An 18,419-nucleotide genomic window follows, 5' to 3' on the forward strand; every position below is an offset into this window, starting at 1 on the left:
TCTGTCTTTCTATTTCACAATTCTGACTTTTTATCACACAATTCTGACTTTATAACTCGCAATTCTGACTTTATAACTCACAATTCTGACTTTATGACTCACAATTCTGACTTTATAACTCGCAATTCTGACTTTATAACTCACAATTCTGACTTTATAACTCGCAATTCTGACTTTATAACTCACAATTCTGACTTTATAACTCGCAATTCTGACTTTATATCTCGCAATTCTGACTTTATATCACACAATTCTGACTTTATAACTCACAATTCTGACTTTATAACTCGCAATTCTGACTTTATGTCACACAATTCTGACTTTATATCTCACAATTCTGACTTTATAACTCACAATTCTGACTTTATGTCACACAATTCTGACTTTATATCTCACAATTCTGACATTATAACACACAATTCTGACTTTATAACTCACAATTCTGACTTTATATCACACAATTCTGACTTTATAACTCACAATTCTGACTTTATAACTCACAATTCTGACTTTATAACTCGCAATTCTGACTTTATAACTCACAATTCTGACTTTATAACTCGCAATTCTGACTTTATATCTCGCAATTCTGACTTTATATCACACAATTCTGACTTTATAACTCGCAATTCTGACTTTATAACTCACAATTCTGACTTTATAACTCGCAATTCTGACTTTATAACTCACAATTCTGACTTTATAACTCGCAATTCTGACTTTATATCTCGCAATTCTGACTTTATATCACACAATTCTGACTTTATAACTCACAATTCTGACTTTATATCACACAATTCTGACTTTATAACTCACAATTCTGACTTTGTCACACAATTCTGACTTTATATCTCACAATTCTGACATTATAACACACAATTCTGACTTTATAACTCACAATTCTGACTTTATATCACACAATTCTGACTTTATGTCACACAATTCTGACTTTATATCTCACAATTCTGACATTATAACACACAATTCTGACTTTATAACTCACAATTCTGACTTTATATCACACAATTCTGACTTTGTCACACAATTCTGACTTTATATCTCACAATTCTGACATTATAACACACAATTCTGACTTTATAACTCACACTTCTGACTTTATAACTCAATTCTGACTTTATAACTAACAAATCTAACTTTATATCACACAATTCTGACTTTATAACTCACAATTCTGACTTTATAACACACAATTCTGACTTTATCACACAATTCTGACTTTATATCACACAATTCTGACTTTATAACTCAATTCTGACTTTATAACTAACAAATCTAACTTTATATCTCACAATTCTGACATTATAACACACAATTCTGACTTTATAACTCACAATTCTGACTTTATAACACACAATTCTGACTTTATCACACAATTCTGACTTTATATCACACAATTCTGACTTTATAACTCGTAATTCTGACATTATAACTCGCAATTCTGACTTTATAACTCGTAATTCTGACATTATAACTCACAATTCTGACATTATAATACAATTCTGACTTTATAACTAACAAATCTAACTTTATATCACACAATTCTGACTTTATAACTCACAATTCTGACTTTAAATCTCTGTGAAAAAACTGTGAGTTTACACCTCGCATTTCTGAGAAAAAATGTTTTTTTTTTTTTGCAATTGCAAGACAAAAGTTAGTATTGTGAGATAAAAAATTGCAATAACCCTTCAATTTTTTATTTCATGGCAGAAACAAGCTTCCATATTTAAAAGAAAACAACTGTAACAATTCATATTGGACATATACATACATGTAATATACAGACAAATGTTACATATTTTGTTTGACATAAATGTGAAATAAATGTATAATCACACACCTGCAGACCTCTGGACCCTTGTGTGCCAACTGGACCTTCAGGACCCTATCAGATGGTACAATATAAACTAATTAAGCATTTGAAACATCAACAGCATTTGTGTTCATCATATATTTAAGGAGCGTGCAGAATTCTGTAACGTCTGAAGGTTTACGCACCCGGTCTCCTTTGATTCCTGGAGTACCACATTCTCCTCTTTCACCCTGTAGACAGTCAAGAGATGATAATAGTCATGACAATCTCACATGATTGTGCACTTTAACAGAAATAAATTATGAAGGGGTGCATGGATTCAGTACCTGCTCTCCTTTGTCACCTGGTTTCCCCTGTGAGCAAAACAGGAAAACATATTAATAAATATATTTTTTTAGAAATACCCTATTTATTCACATCTTGCAAGTTATGTGATGTCACACTAATATATTGTCTGGATATATTAAATTGTTAAAAACATATAAAAATGCAATTCATCCTTAAAATTTATTTAATGATTTTTTTTATGCTTAAAGTTAAAAAAAAAAAGTCTAGCCTAGGTTTGTGCAAATGTCTGGAGATTGTAAACAAAAACCTATCTTAAAAATAGTAGTATAAAATAATATTTTATTAATGTTACAGTGAAACAGAACATGTCTGCCAAATAAAAGTCAGTGTGAGGCAATCAAAAATACAGCACTGCCAAAGATGTTTTTGTCTTGTTCCCAGTCCAAATATCCAAAAATTCTTAAATCAAGAAGCATTTTCTAGGAAAGTAAAAAATATTGTCTTGTTTTCAGAAAGAAAAAAAAAGTCAAAATTAAGTGAGTTTGTCCTTAAAACAAGCAAAATAATCTTATTTCAGACCGAAAACAAGATTATTTTGCTTACCCCATTTTTGATGATCACAACACCAGACATTAGAAGTTTAGACCATTCTTTAAATACTTGTTTCATTTTACCCTAATACTGTAGGTTTTCAATCATGTAGCACAATACTTGAAGATTGAGTAGTGATTTTGCGGATCCACCCATCAGCCACTCACCTCTGTACCATCACGACCAGGAAGTCCACTCAAACCAGAATCACCCTAACAAGAGCACAAAAGGGGTTTTTTTTAGATAGGATTACATAACACAGTCTGTCATTCTTGATTCATGAACTGCTGAATCGGAGAAAGTGTGTATATGAAATCTAAAAAGAAAATTAGGAGACAAATACACTATATAAAGAGCCATCAGCTTCCTCATCACATTTCCCATGTACATCAACGAAAGCAGGCACACGCCAGAGAGAATGACAGAAATGCTGACCTTTTGACCTTTAGCCCCAGGGGTTCCATCTTCACCTGGGCGACCCTTCTTTCCCTGCCGGGGAAATAGGAGAAAGTGAGCAGCGGTGTTAGTGAAAAAAGTGAATGACCTCATATTTCTGACGCCTATAGGAGCTAAAAGTATTTTCCTATATCAGTATAAGTTTGCATCTATCTATTTTTATCTACATTTTGGGATATTGCATAAAAAACACTGCCAAGATGTGCATACATTAAAAACAAATGTGCATAAAAAACTTTTTTATCCATTAAGAAAAAATGCACATAACCTACGATGGAAACACATTTACTGAATAAATCCCTCAATAAGCAACAGAAAACCCATGTGATAACTGGACTAACAGATGGACCACTAGCATTGCACAGCATCTCAAATGTTGGTTTGATCAAGTCTGAAATCAAAATGATTTGGTTTAATTTCCTCCCAGAAGTGTCTCGCATGATTACGTTCCCAAACGCCAGCATCTAAATGCAAGATAAGGTGTTTATTTCGTTTTGTCTTCGCGCTCTGAGATGCAAGTCATTTATGATGTAGGAAAAAAGACCCACGGTTTCTTCCCTGATTGCTGCAACTTCCATTTTTATTGCAGATATTTTGAGATGTTGGAAACGGTCCTTTATTCGCAAATGTTTTATGTGATATTACAATTTTCCATAAGTTAAATTTGCAGCTTTGGATGGAAACATAGCTATTGTTATTTTATTATTTATATAATATTATAGTATTTATTAATATTTTGCTTTTATTTTTATATTTTAAGTTTTAAAGACTTTATGTGCTTTTGTAATTTTGTAAGTATCTCTATTTAGCTTTAATTTATTTTTTATTTTAGTTTTAGTCATTTTAATATTTTAACTTATTTCGGTTAGTTGCCAAGGTAACATTTCTATTTTTTATTTTTTAAGTTTAAGTTTTGCATCTAATATAACTTTATTTCAATTCGTGAAAATGATTTTTCTCAATCTAAATCTAACAAAACATCCTATTAGCAATTTATGGCAGCATATAACTAAATATTTCAATTAAAAAAATAAGATATCATGTCTAGTGAATTGCGTTCTGAACCAGTTAATTTACATGAACTGTTCAAACAAAACATTTCATTAAAATGAATTGAACTTCTCAGTGTTATGAATGAACGTGGACAGTCTGGAGTTTGAGTTTATTATCAGTTCACTCAGCACCTGGTCAACACTAACTGCTTCGGTCACAGCAAACGTGCAGACCAGAGGACTTTACACTAATGAGAGCAATTACTGAGACCTGTAATTTACAGCCATGAGAATGTGTGGAATCCCTGAGAAAGCACCTGGATAATGATGGTTAGGCGTCTGTCAGTCAATAACTGACTCTAACATGATCCGCCTTCTACACACTACAGGTTCGTTTTATAAGCCGTGTTAAAGGTAGAATTTCAAAAGCACTGTTTGGAAGTTAGTCAGGCCGACACCAACAACAAACATCTAACCAATCAGTATTAGGGGGCGTATGACGGTTGAGGAGAGAGAACGAGCAAGAGGGAGATTTGGAAGAAAAAAAAAAAAAAAAAAAAAAAAAAACTGCAGATGGAGAAATGGGACACAATACAAAAGAGCTTTAGGACCCGCATTTATATTAGAAAAGCTTTCCAGCGCTGGAGAGAGCTAAGCAGGAAGGCCTGAAAACAGATGCGGAGGCTGCTTTGATTCCTTCTCATGTAAATATCACTGGGTTTTGATTGTCTGGAGCTGCTGTGCTGTTGGCGACTAACAACGAACACTTTGTATTTACTCTTGTGTACTGTACATTCATTTTTTTGTGCTTCCTTGTCATTCGTTCATCAACTGCGCTTTATTTCGGGTTCGAGACCAACTCTGAGCAGGGTGGTTAGGATTGGAGGGTGAGTTTTGGAGGTGGAGCAGTTAAGAGAGGATTGGGTTTGTTTGGACGTGAGGAGAGCTGGCGTATTTTCCCCGGGTTTAATAAAATGACTTATACATCGTCACACTCGTCCGCATACATGGGGATGAGTGAGAGAAAAGGATACAAATAAATATTCAACTTAGGTCACAAATAGAAAAACGAAAGTAAAAGGGAAAAAAGTACAAAGTCGATAGAGCGGTTAACTCTTCTCCTGCTCACCGTTTGCATTCTCTTACAGACGCGCGCACACTGTACACATGCGCAGTTCACATTCTACCTCAAATTACTATAAATGCTCTAAGTGACCGTTACAACGTACTATATCAAACTCAGAGACTGTCCTCCAAAAAAAAAAAAAAAAAAAAAAAAAACAACCATCATTTTTCAAGCACCTTATTACGATGCGCCCTCTAGCTGGTGTAAAAATAATGACAGTGTCGTGTCGTCATGACGTATGACTGTTGTTACCAATCAAAATGCGTGTTCATTACACCACTTTTTACAGCATTTGTCTATTTCCATTTAGCAAAACTAATTTTTTTATTAACGACTACACCAGTGTCGGCGCTATGGTGGGGCATTCGAGGGCCGTGCCCCCCCTAGCGGTCATTGATGCCCCTCCTACCCAGTGTCGGCGCTATGGTGGGGCATTCGAGGGCCGTGCCCCCCCTAGCGGTCATTGATGCCCCTCCTACCACAGGCCATGGCGTGGCCCCCCCAAAAAATAACTTTTAGTTATTCTTTTAATATTAAATGTACAAATTGTAACTTAAATGAAATAAAATGAAATCAACGGGGAAAACATTAATTTTGGTTGTTCATGACATGTTACTAGGCTTGGTCATCACAGGTCAATGCTTATTGGTCGCTGAGTAAACTTGTTGATTTTCAGCGCGCTGCGCGCATAATCCATTTCAGTTTGTCCGTCTTTATCATAGACATTTAGCGCTAACTGTTAGCCTAATTATAGACAAAAAATGGATTTACGAAAACACTCGCCTGCAACTCTTCTGAGGGTAAGTCGTTTGTTCATTTCACTTATTAAAGCCAGCCCTGGCTTTGATAAGGCCTACTAATCAGTAGAATTGTGTATGTGTTTTATACTTGGCTGCCTGTAAGTCTTACAGGTAAGATATGAGCCCGATCACACGAAAATGCGTAGTACGAGATTGTAATCTCGTAGAATTTGGCGTGCTTATGGTACGCACTTTATGGCAATTTATTTGCCTATATTCTACGAGATTACACACTCGTACTATTGATACGCATTCTCATGTGATCGTGTTGGCTTATGTCATTTCTGCCTGGTGCGTGGCTTATCCAATTGGCTACTTGCTGCCCGAATGCGTGCCTCAGTTATGTCAGCGGTCCTGTCCTGTTACTTATATGTTGTAAAGGGGTGTTTTTGATGGAGGCTATGTTGTCTAATGTTTATAACCAGTGATAGGCCTACATAATGGTTTTCTGGAAGTGCATAAACTGTTGAGAGGTGGATGAACTATTTCTGACATGTCAGAGATGGGTAAACTGCATTTATTTGCGTATAGCCTCCAGGACAGCCCTACGCTGTGACTGAGCTGAATTTCGAGTAGAGAGAGGGCATAACTTTATGCCTTTTCTGCCTTTTAATGTGACTCCACTCCAAACGCTGTCTTCATTTTGTTTATTAAACGCAACGTTTTTAATTTCAAAAGCATTTCTAAATTCAGTTCATATTTCCCACAAACGAAATTTCAAGCCAAAATAACGAAATGGTTAAAAAAATATCGCAAAAGTTTTGCGCAAATGTGTAATGGAAACGCGGCTACATGATATAGAAATTAACAACAACAAGAATAAACGAAACTCGCAAATAATAATAATAATAATAATAATAATAATAATAAAACGTGTTTCTCTTATTTATTGCATTTCTGCTGTGTTGGACTGTGATGTCGCCACTGCGTAAAAATATTTCTTAAACTGCAGTGCCCCCCCCCCGCCGATGACCCAATGCCCCTCCAGTAGATCTGCTCTGGCGCCGACTCTGGACTACACCCACCCCACCCCTAAACCTACCCTAAGGTGATTTATAGTGCATATGAGCACAGGCGTTCTCTGGGATCAAACCCACGATCGCATGATCACATGATCACATGATTGCATTTTGCTACATTGCAATACTCTGCCAATAGACCAATTTGGTGTTTGCAAACAGCGATGACGTTTTTTATGGGCGGAGCCTACCTGGTTGCAGAAAATGACAGTTGAGCAGTAGCAGTCTATGGAAGCCACGAAATAAAAGAATAAAAAAAAGTTAATTTCGAGTTTATATCTCACAATTCTGACTTTTATTTCTCGCAAACCTGAGTTTATATCTCACATTTCTTACAAAGAAAAACAGAATTGTGAGATATGCTCGTTATCCTGTAACTCGTTATACTCGTTTTCTGAATTACAATTTATCCCGCAATTCTGACTTTTTTCCCCTCAGAATTGTGAAATAAACTCACAATTGCGAGTTATAATGGCCGAACTGGGAGTCATAAACACGCAAATGCAAGAAAAAAAGTCAGAATTGTGAAATAAAAATTTTATAGACTATGTTTAAAAGTTATCTATGTAAAATGTTATAGGTTTAAATATTATTTCATGCTGTAACTGCTATGTATGTATGTCCTCTGAACTGCATATGTGAATATTGTAATAATATGTAGACTTACTGTTTACATCAAATTCCTGCTTTAATAGTAGACTAATCCATGCAGGTGTCATCAGTGCAGTCTGTGAAACTTCTCCATTTAGCTTCAAAGGACGTTTTCAACGATGGTTTTCTTTAAAAATGAAGACTATATTTTTTTGCATTCCGATTCCAACATCCAGAGGCACAACAAAACGTTTTTCTCTTATTCTGTGGATTTTGCACATTTTCCTCCAATTGCTACCGCTATTTTTCTGCAACCACTATGCGCGCGCAGCTGCAAGTGACGTAATTGTGACGTCTGCTCTAAAGAGGTCTATTGAGCTATGCGAAACCTGAAATATGACGCAGATAAAAGGGAAAAATGCATTAAAATGAAAGTGTCCTGTTGTCGATAGGGGCGCAACTTTAGTAAACGCTTCTATAGGTCGTATTTCAGAGAAGTGACAAACGACCTATATAGGCGTATTGGTTGGAGAACATGTTGCAAACTCAGCTCAATGTAGTAACTTTGATGACTACTGACATATGATTCTGCTATTTGTCACAAAAATACTAAATAACTGGAATTATAAGGACAAAAAGTATATATGTTACTTCGACTATATTAACCCATCATTAGCAGGTGTGGTGAAATGTTAATTTTTAACCTTTAAGTGTTTGAAAGTCAAGGTTTTCAGTCATAACATGCAATTACATTCTCTTCACTTTCAACCGACTAAACATGAAAAACTTTTTTGAGGAATCTTATTTTGTTTTCCCTAAGGTAGTGCTGAGGGGTCCTGACAGAGATGATAATTATCCTGACTTATACAAAGCAAAGCAGTTATCCAAAATGTCAGAATCGTGCCTGTCTCTTCCCACTGTTGACGTTCCACAAAGGAATCCCTACCTCTTAGGAATAGAAAAACAGAGGAGAAAAATGTGCCTGTGGGCTTGTGTGGTCACACGTTGAAGGAAGTTTTAAGTGAAAATACTTACCGCTGGGCCACCGGGTCCTCTCTCGCCTTTCTCACAAACACACTTCTTGGACAGAGGGCACTAAATATAGAGAAAAGAGTGTAAATGGAAAAGCAGGTTTTATTTGTTTGTGTTTCAGTAAGGCAGAGATGAAGATACTACTGTTTGAGTTTTTAACTGTTTGAGTTTATGTGTGTGTGTGTATATAAACTGTATAAACGTATATAAATTTGAAAACATTTGACTAAATACATATATTTATCTGTGCAGAGGCTCAAATCAGTAAATTGTTTTTTAAAACTGCTTTATATTAAATATTATCTATATTAAATATGATCTACTTACTCCATCGTTTGCCAGCTGAGCCTGTGTAGAGGGAACAACAAGAAAATTAGATTCTGTCCAAACCATAACTGGTATATTAAAGCTGCAATTATAACTGCTGCTATTTGGCAAGGATTCATTTGTGAGGTTTGTGTTAACGTTATTAACAGTTAACATCAGGCCATACATTCATAAATCTCCCCAGAGCAATACATGTGATTAAAATACACACTATCATTTAACATGCTGAGTCCTGCTTTACACTGGAATTAAATCAACATGTTTCTGCTCAAATGAGAAAAATGAAACCTGCTGTAAATTCTTATCGGTATTAAAGCAGGAATGACAACAAAGATTTATGGGATATATAAACCAAGATGCATGTCAAGAATGGGACGCGTTTACTTTAATTATAGTAAATGAAGTGTAGAAAGGCAAATTGTTAGGCCTCAGGGGTCCCAAAGCACTAAACAATCAGAACATAATTATTTCTCTTCTGTATATTCAAAGACAGGGCCAAATGTGGTTAGCTGGTCTTATCTGGTTTAAACTGGTTTAACAGGTCTCCCAGCCTGACCAGAAGAAACTAGCAGCCAGGTGACCAGCTAAGACCAGCAAACCAGTTTAAGTTTTTTTTTTTTATATATCAGGATGATGGTCACAGTATTTCACAAGCACAACATATTACTGACACAAAAGACGTCAAATGCGGATGCAAAATAAATATCAATTTTCCAATTGAGTACAATATTGAAAATCCTGACATTAACAGTGCATTCACACAGGGCGACGGCATGCGTTGCCACACTGAATTGTGGGTTCTGTTGTGTCACTTAACGCTGCATTCACACGGGGCATCGGCATCGGCATCAACCAGGGTTTCCAGGTTTTCACAACAAAACCTGCCCAATTGCTTCTCAAAACTAGCCCAATTGCATTTCGGGGGGTAAAATTCATATTTTTGGTGGGGTTTTTTTTGTGAAATTTGCATTCTAAATATCGTGTTTTTTGGGGTCGCTTCAACCCGCGGACATGATGAACAACCTGTGGCAATCGTGTTAAAACCGCAGACTTGACAACACTGGCGCCAACGCTTGACGGAGGGCGTGTCTGAAGCTTGTGCTCATGCAACCGTTATAGTGATAACAGCCAATCACATTACATTCTGGTGTTGCATGAATTCAATTGACCCTTCGCTGGGAGTTTGATTGACAAGCGATCTAACCAATCATAACATCGAATCCGCCATTTTGTCCGTCAAAGCAGTCAGGAGTTAGAAGATTAACCTCTGTGGACTTGAACAATGGTGTGTAATTGCGTCTTTGCATGTTTGAAACAACATTCCTTCTGATGTTCATTCATGTTTATTTGATGATATAAATGAACTAGTAGGAAGAGATGATCGGTTCACGAGCCGCTTGAGCTGAGGAGCTACAGCGATCTGTCAAGACACATTAAAGAGCCACAAAACAGTTTTTATTGTTCGAATTTCTAAACAAACTACACAGTTTGAAAGCTGGGACTTTGTTTAATATCAGAAGTAACCTGCTCTGTCTTGTCTGTCGATGTGTTGTTAGTGTCCTCTTTGCCCCGCAATGTATTTTTCATTGCATGTGGCGTGACAGCGCCATGGCTTGTTGGACAAAGCAACAGTAACTAAGGGGGGCGGGTCTTTGCGTAGGGTCAATTATCTAGTGTCTGCGCTAGGGAATTTGCATAAGGCAATCAGATTGGCTGACGCCAGCGTTGACACTTGAAAAGTTGAGCCACAATCAACGCGAGTGAAGCGACGTGACGGAACCCACAATTCAGTTCAACAATGCATGACGTCACCCACTCAAAATAATGTGTGAACGCGTTTCTCGCGGCAAAAGTTCAAAATTTCTCAACTTTTCAAGCGCTAACGCAGGCGTCATCCAATCAGATCGCCTTATGCAAATACCCTAGTGCAGACACTAGCCAATTGCGTTCATGCAACACCGGAAAGTAATGTGATAGGCTGTTATCACTATAACGGTCACGTCAGCACAAGCTTCAGACACGTCAAGCGTTGATGCCGATGCGCCATGTGAATGCAGTGTGTAACCACTCTCTGTCAGCGTTTAATGGATTTTTGTGGCATTCAGTCATTTTCAGTTATGAAATGTAACAACAATAAAAAAACAAGTGATAAAGAAATATTAAGAAACAGTCAGTGTACAGTATTAGGCCTACAATTTGGCAAATTCAGAATTTAAGAACTCTTGAGTGTGAATTTGAATTGAATGGACTATATGCACGTGTTACTTCCTGGTTGTCGTTAAGCCAGCTCGGGCACTTCCATTAAAAATGCCGTGTCTGTAATTAGACACACACACACTTTTTCCCCAGCACTTTAAATGTTATTTTTAATGCGATGACCACAAACATAATTTGTTCATCCTTCTGAGATTGTCCCCATTGTAAAACCGAACATTTAAAAATGTAGGAAATTTAACATTTGAGAAAAAACACTTATTTAAAAATAAAAAAGACAGTAATTAGCACTTTAACCAGCAGGTGGCGGCAAAGTAGCATTTATTTGCGCACATATCAGCCATTTCCTCTAAACGTTTTTCACTTCGTTTTTGACTAAATATTAAACATTATAAAATAACTAGGTTTGAAAAAACATTTTGTCAATGTGAAGTATGAAATACTCACAAAATCTTATGAAAAACAATAACTTTTATTGTGAATTAATTACACAGAAAGCGAGCACAGCGCTCTCCCTTTGTAATCACAGCAGATGTCAGTCAGTGCAGCGCAAGATCAATGATTTCAGCACACTTGTGAAAACACACATTTTATTCAATTAATCTAACTAAAGTGCACAATAAATATTTAATTTTTGAAGCTTTTTTTCACATAAAAGTGTGAAAACTAATGGTCGAATTGAATTTAGCCGAGGAGGAACATTGAGGTACGTCTTTATTTATTTATTTTCTAAGCTGTCTTACGTTTAAATAACTAAATTAATGCTATGCCTGACTATTTAAGTGACTATATTCTGATTATAAACTAAGTATTTCACTACTGATGCTCAACACACCAGCAAATGACATCTCACCGGAAGTTATCGAGCTGGCTTATATTAATGCGGAAGTTCTAAAGAACGCTCCGTGCATATAGTCCATTGGCCACATCCTACAGTAATTAAATTAGAATTTTGATTGGAATGAACATGACTGACTAGTGAAGTCCTATTTACAAGAAAATGACACTTATAAACTGGTTCTTTTTAGTGAATCAAAACACATACAGTGCAACAAATTAATCATTCTAAAAGATGAAGTTTGAATCAGTCTCATGGATCCCCTGAATGAACTCACTGAATCCTTCAATATCAAGTTACAATCAATATCAAGTTAGTTAATAACAGGCTTATATATTATAGCTGAGTGAAAATGTATGATATTTTATATTACATATTTTTGTAATGTTCCAATGGACATTAAAACTAAAATATGCACAAAATATTCAGAATCAAATCAAAACCAGAATCAAAACGAGAGCTTGTGAATTTAAAGTGAATCAAATCAGGAAATCTGAATAGTTCCCCAACCATGTAAAAAGAGTTCAATGTAGAATTTCTGAGTAGGAGGAGCTTTGGAGCTTATGGCTTTATTTTACCCTTGAACAAGCCCAGACAGAATCTGCAGAATTTGCATTTCCTGCATTTCATTTTAGTATCCTGCATTCAAATTTTTGTAATTCTGTAGAATGGATTTAAACATGGCAAAAATACTCAGACTACTCTTACTGGTAGCAGAAGCGAAATCAAAATAGTGAATACACAAACAGTTGTAGGAATGAGTAGAATTTGACCAGATCTGCAGGAATGACATGACATACTGCATGAGGACAGAATGAGTGATTGTGACAGCATACTTACAATCTGAATAATGACTTTTTCCATGACATTCGAGTCCTGCAGATTGTACAGGAATTTGGAGGCTGGCGTACTTGCCAGCAGTCTCAGGTTTGCTGTGTTGGCAGGCTCATTGGCAGTACGAGTGATGCCAATTGTGAAGACCTTCACGCCCTGGTTCTTTGCATCAGCCATAGCAGAGAAGATGTCAGGGTTTCTGGGATGAAAGAACCCATCGGTCAGCAGCAGGGCAATCTTGATGCTTTCTGGGCTCGATTCTTCCACGAATATCTTGGTCATGTTGGTGATGGCGTAGGTGGTGTAAGTGCCGTGGCCGATGTAGGCCATCGGTGCGATGCTGCTCTTGAAGTGCTCCGAGCCTCTCCACTGTTTGAGGGTCTGCTCGATTATGACATGGCTGCTGTACTGAAGCAGGGCCGCTCTCCAGCTGAGTTTGCGGCCTGTGTCCAAGCGGATGCTCTGGAGGCCTTCTATAATGTCCATAGTGAACTTTTTCTCTTGCTGATGGTTGTCCTTGGCCGTCTCAGAGCTGTCCAGCAGGAAGGCCAACTCCAAACTGCAGTCCTCATCCAGGATGGCTGACGTCACAGCAAAGGGAAAGAGCAAGTGTTAAGGAAAGACAGAAATACTCTACAGTTGGGAAAATTCTATTTTATGTGATTGGAAAGAGAAATTTACCAAGTTGCAATTCAAAGAAATTCAACACAGTCACACAACAAAGGGAATTAGTCCACCATACGACAAAACATAAATAAATATATCATTCATTTTTGACTAATTATATCTATTTTATCATATTTCTCATATTTATTTAGCCGTGTACTAAAGCACCACAAATCATTTAACACTTTGTTTTCAGATAAATAAAACAAAGTAACAAAATTTGAATATATATATATATATATATATATATATATACAGTACAGTCCAAAAGTTTGGAACCACTAAGATTTTTAATGTTTTTAAAAGAAGTTTCGTCTGCTCACCAAGGCTACATTTATTTAATTAAAAATACAGTAAAAAACAGTAATATTGTGAAATATTATTACAATTTAAAATAACTGTTTTCTATTTGAATATATTTCACAAAGTAATTTATTCCTGTGATGGCAAAGCTGAATTTTCAGCATCATTACTCCAGTCTTCAGTGTCACATGATCCTTCAGAAATCATTCTAATATGCTGATCTGCTGCTCAAGAAACATTTAATGTGTACAACTGTACAAAATATTTGTGTACAATATTTTTTTTCAGGATTATTTGATGAATAGAAAGTTCAAAAGAACAGTGTTTATCTGAAATCTAATCTTTTGTAACATTATACATGTCTTTACTGCCACTTTTGATTGATTTAATGCATCCTTGCTGAATAAAAGTATTCATTTCTTTAATTTCTTTTCAAAAAAATAAAAATACAAATTCTTACTGACCCCAAACTTTTGAACGGTAGTGTATAATGCTACAGAAGCTTTGTATTTCAGATAAATGCTGTTCTTTTGAACTTTCTATTCATCAAGGAATCCTGAAAAAAGTACACAACTGTTTTCAACACTGAAAATAATCATAAATGTTTATTGAGCAGCAAATCAGCATATTAGAATGATTTCTGAAGGATCATGTGACACTGAAGACTGGAGTAACGATGCTGAAAATTCAGCTTTGCCGAATAAATTACTTTGTCAAATATATTTAAATAGTACACAGTTATTTTAAATTGTAATAATATTTCACAATATTACTGTTTTTTACTGTATTTTTAATTAAATAAATGTAGCCTTGGTGAGCAGACGAAACTTCTTTTAAAAACATTAAAAATTGTAATGGTTCCAAACTTTTGGACTGTACTGTATATATATATATATATATATATATATAGTTAATATTAAAATTTTAAATTTAAATAAAAAAAAAATGTTAATATTTATTTGTATGGCCAAAATCTGTTTCGGTAGTTGTTAATTTTTTTTATATGTTTTTTTTAATTTTTTATTTTATGTAAATTAGATAATTATTAATTTATTTTAATTTATTTACATTTTAATTTCTGGAAATTCCTGATGTTGTGCTTATGATAATGCATAAAGAATTTTGTATTTATTAAAAAGTACTGACAGCAACAAAAAAAAGTCAATTAAAAACAATTAAAAAGTAGACTGACGGCAACAATATGCATTTCATTCAATTTTTCGTACATTAATTCCAATTCTGCATCAAATTTGCTACTTCAATTCAAAATCAGAAAATAAACTAAAGGCAAATTGAATTCTGAATAGTGCTCAACCCTGCAATCTATCTGGCTATTTTGCACAGGTGGTATTTTTACAATTTCATCTGCACTTTTTTTTTGAAGTTACACAATTATTTCAGAACCAACACTGCTGCCTTGTGTCATTAAATTGTTAAATATTGTCAGTATTGTCCTAAAAACACCACTAATCCTCTAAGTCTTCTAATAATCCTATTTGGACTCAATAAGCAATGCAATCTGTCATCTGATCGTGCTTTCAGCACAGCAGCTCATCAGTCTTCATGTCACCGGTGACAAGACATGGCCTACCAGCTCTTGTGCAGATATGAATAATAAATCATGTTCATGTTAGGAAACTGAAGAATAATGCCTCAGGACTCCAAAATCACTACGACCAGACATCCTCTATGAAAGATAGTCTTTAGATATGCTGCTATAGTATGTCTAGTATGTCTTAACATGACATTGCATGTTTTAAAGGCATAAAACTAGCTTTACGTGACTGACGGTGACCTATGAGTTCATAGTGCATAGCCTACCGTACATAGTAAGAAGATTACATAGAACAGTCTCTGCTTCTAATAAACCAGACTACTTCTTCTTCATGCGTATTCAACATAGTGACGATGAAAGCTGCCTCTAAAAACACAAACGATTTAGAAGATGAACGACATAGTGATGAAACGTAGAGTGTTTGTCCGTTTAGGGCTGCTGTAGAAACATGCCGGCGCATAATGACGACTTAACATGGAGGGGGGAACCACGGTGTATGTAGATAGAAATGGCTCTTGATTTTATCATGAAAGAGAGCGAAGGGGTTTTAACACCAAAAACCCTGCAATATACAAAATATTAATTTATTTTATCTTCCAAAAATAGCTGTAGATGAGAGTATGAATGATAAAAAAAAAACTAAAAAAAAAAAATACTCATGGATCTGGTCAGACACATAAAGCAATGAGCATGCATGCGTACTGTCACACAATACACTAACACAGACGACCTCACCTTGACCATCATGTTTTTGCAGTTTGGCTGCCATCTGTCCCCCTGTCTTGACTCTAGTTGGCCCGGTTCTTTCCTCATAGAAATCCTGAGCCCAAACACTCAGCAAACCAAAACACAACAGGAACCAGCTCAATGTGTGAGCCATGACTGCCACTCCTGCAAACATAATAATATATGTGTATATAAACTTGTCCAAATCACATTTCATCCCTAACACAGAAATAAGACATTATAGTTTACATGAAGAGAGTACAGCATTAAATATTACTGCATTGTGATATTATTTTGAGGATAGTTTCAACTTTCCACCTGGCAATAATGTACATTACAAACCATGCTAATTACATGTAATCTGGAGTATAATCTGATTCCAAAAAGTAAGTACTTGTAATTAGATTATATTATGATCAGACTAGTTATAAAGCTTTATTGATTACATGTTATTCTCACAACGACAGTAAATGATTCATAATTCATAATGATTCATAAATTCTCTACTATTTTTCTTTTAATTTTTCCTTTCCTTAAAAGCCTACAGCTTTTATATATGTTCAGAAGGTCTTCCAGGTTTGTGGATTTGCACACACATGCCCGTAGGCAGGGGGGGTTCGGGTGGTTCGAACGAACCCCCCCTCACTGCCAAAGGTCCAGAATTTAAGTCGGTTTTTTTATGTGATTATTGTCATCGTTGTTTTAATCAATGCTTGTGACAAATATTATGGATTGCTGTTTCAAATTAATACGATACATTATTGTAGCTGGACGTGTGTGTGTGCCGCGCGTGCAGTTCAGAGAGTTCTCGCAATACACTTTTCAAAGCAACGGCGAAGAAGCATCGCCTCTGAATGATGGGGGTAGGGGTTTTATATATATATATATATATATATATATATATATATATATATATATATATATATATATATATATATATATATATATAATTAAAATGATTTCTATATTTTCTCCACTCAATAGTCTACAATATAATAGCCTTATAAACGTAGCGTAATTATAATAACAAAACATAGTGGGATATTCAGTGATATTGGCTGTGCAATATCGACTTTTGTGATTGGCCAATACCGGCAGACTGGAGCCAATGGAAATGCTTCGGTGCGCGTCTTATTCCGCTGAGAACTTCAAAGCAGACCGCTTGAGGTAAATCATCTGGAATGATTAGTATATTGATTTACGATGCCTATGTGAGAGTGTTATGTCTGTACATGGGCGTCGGAACCATTGTATGTGGGTGGGACAAGACCCACCCACTTTTTAAGACCAATGATATTGGACCCACTCACTTTTCCTGTCTCTAATTCAGCATTTGTCTAATCCCCCTCAGGCGATGCTACTCCACAAACCACCAACAGAGCATAAAAAAATACCAAAAATAAAAATATTTTTTAAAACATCGCCAAGTAAAACGCTGCGTTTATATAGAACTGTCTCTTTACGTCCACCACAAACGGGACACTTTTCAGACGCGCATTCCGACTTCGCCTCAGCGCCAGGCGCAAGTCAAACGAGTAGCTTCAGTTGAACAACAGTGAACTGCGGTCAGATGAGATGTTGTCAGGGTATGTCAGTAAAACTCCAATCAGCCGTTAGGCTATAGCCTACTGTGCTCAAAGCGTGAACCCAAGAATTGCTCGAGCAAATGCGCCGGCGCGCGCTGCATATTACTTTATTATGGGAAAACTATGCGCTAAAGAAACTACGGGCATGCACCGTCGTTATTCTGTTGTAAATGAAGTCATGAAATTACCAAACATGCGATTAAAGCTGCCTCAAAACTGTGCATGCATGTATGTATTTGTTGACATGGTTTTAAAGCTATTGTTATCCAATTTGTTGGCCTTAAAACGTCTTAAAATGCATATATGTACACCAAGGAAATCACAATTTTCTCGGGGGGGGGGGGGGGGGGGATATCACAATGTGTGAAAATAAATGGGAGCAAAAACGCGATTGAATGTAAAGGTTTGTGTTTCGTTGTTCTATTAAAAAAAATCAATAACTACCGATTGGTCTTGGCATTTTATTTATCTATCTATATGTATCTATCAATAACTACCGATTGATCTTGGCATTTTATTTATCTATCTATCTATCTATCTATCTATCTATATAAAAATACAAAAAAATTAAAAATGGTACATGAGGAAGCAATTTGATTTGGTGCATCAAAAAGCGTGCTCGTTATATACCAGCAGACAAG

General features: G+C 35.8%; 1 protein-coding gene across 1 annotated transcript in view; it reads right to left on the minus strand.

Annotated features, from left to right (window-relative positions):
* col28a2a (collagen, type XXVIII, alpha 2a) overlaps positions 1 to 18,419 on the minus strand; it is a 51,437-nt gene that overhangs the window by 29,743 nt on the left and 3,275 nt on the right. Inside the window, exons 2-10 of the mRNA XM_048194614.1 lie at positions 16,202 to 16,357; positions 12,949 to 13,523; positions 9,057 to 9,077; positions 8,733 to 8,792; positions 3,149 to 3,202; positions 2,881 to 2,925; positions 2,161 to 2,187; positions 2,020 to 2,064; positions 1,862 to 1,906 (exon numbers count right to left, since the gene is read on the minus strand). Of these exons, the coding sequence (XP_048050571.1) occupies positions 1,862 to 1,906; positions 2,020 to 2,064; positions 2,161 to 2,187; positions 2,881 to 2,925; positions 3,149 to 3,202; positions 8,733 to 8,792; positions 9,057 to 9,077; positions 12,949 to 13,523; positions 16,202 to 16,346 (1,017 nt within the window). The 5' untranslated portion in view covers positions 16,347 to 16,357. The remainder of the gene's footprint in view (positions 1 to 1,861; positions 1,907 to 2,019; positions 2,065 to 2,160; positions 2,188 to 2,880; positions 2,926 to 3,148; positions 3,203 to 8,732; positions 8,793 to 9,056; positions 9,078 to 12,948; positions 13,524 to 16,201; positions 16,358 to 18,419) is intronic.

This window comes from Megalobrama amblycephala, linkage group LG6 (assembly GCF_018812025.1).
Source record: "Megalobrama amblycephala isolate DHTTF-2021 linkage group LG6, ASM1881202v1, whole genome shotgun sequence".
Classification (NCBI taxonomy): domain Eukaryota; kingdom Metazoa; phylum Chordata; class Actinopteri; order Cypriniformes; family Xenocyprididae; genus Megalobrama; species Megalobrama amblycephala.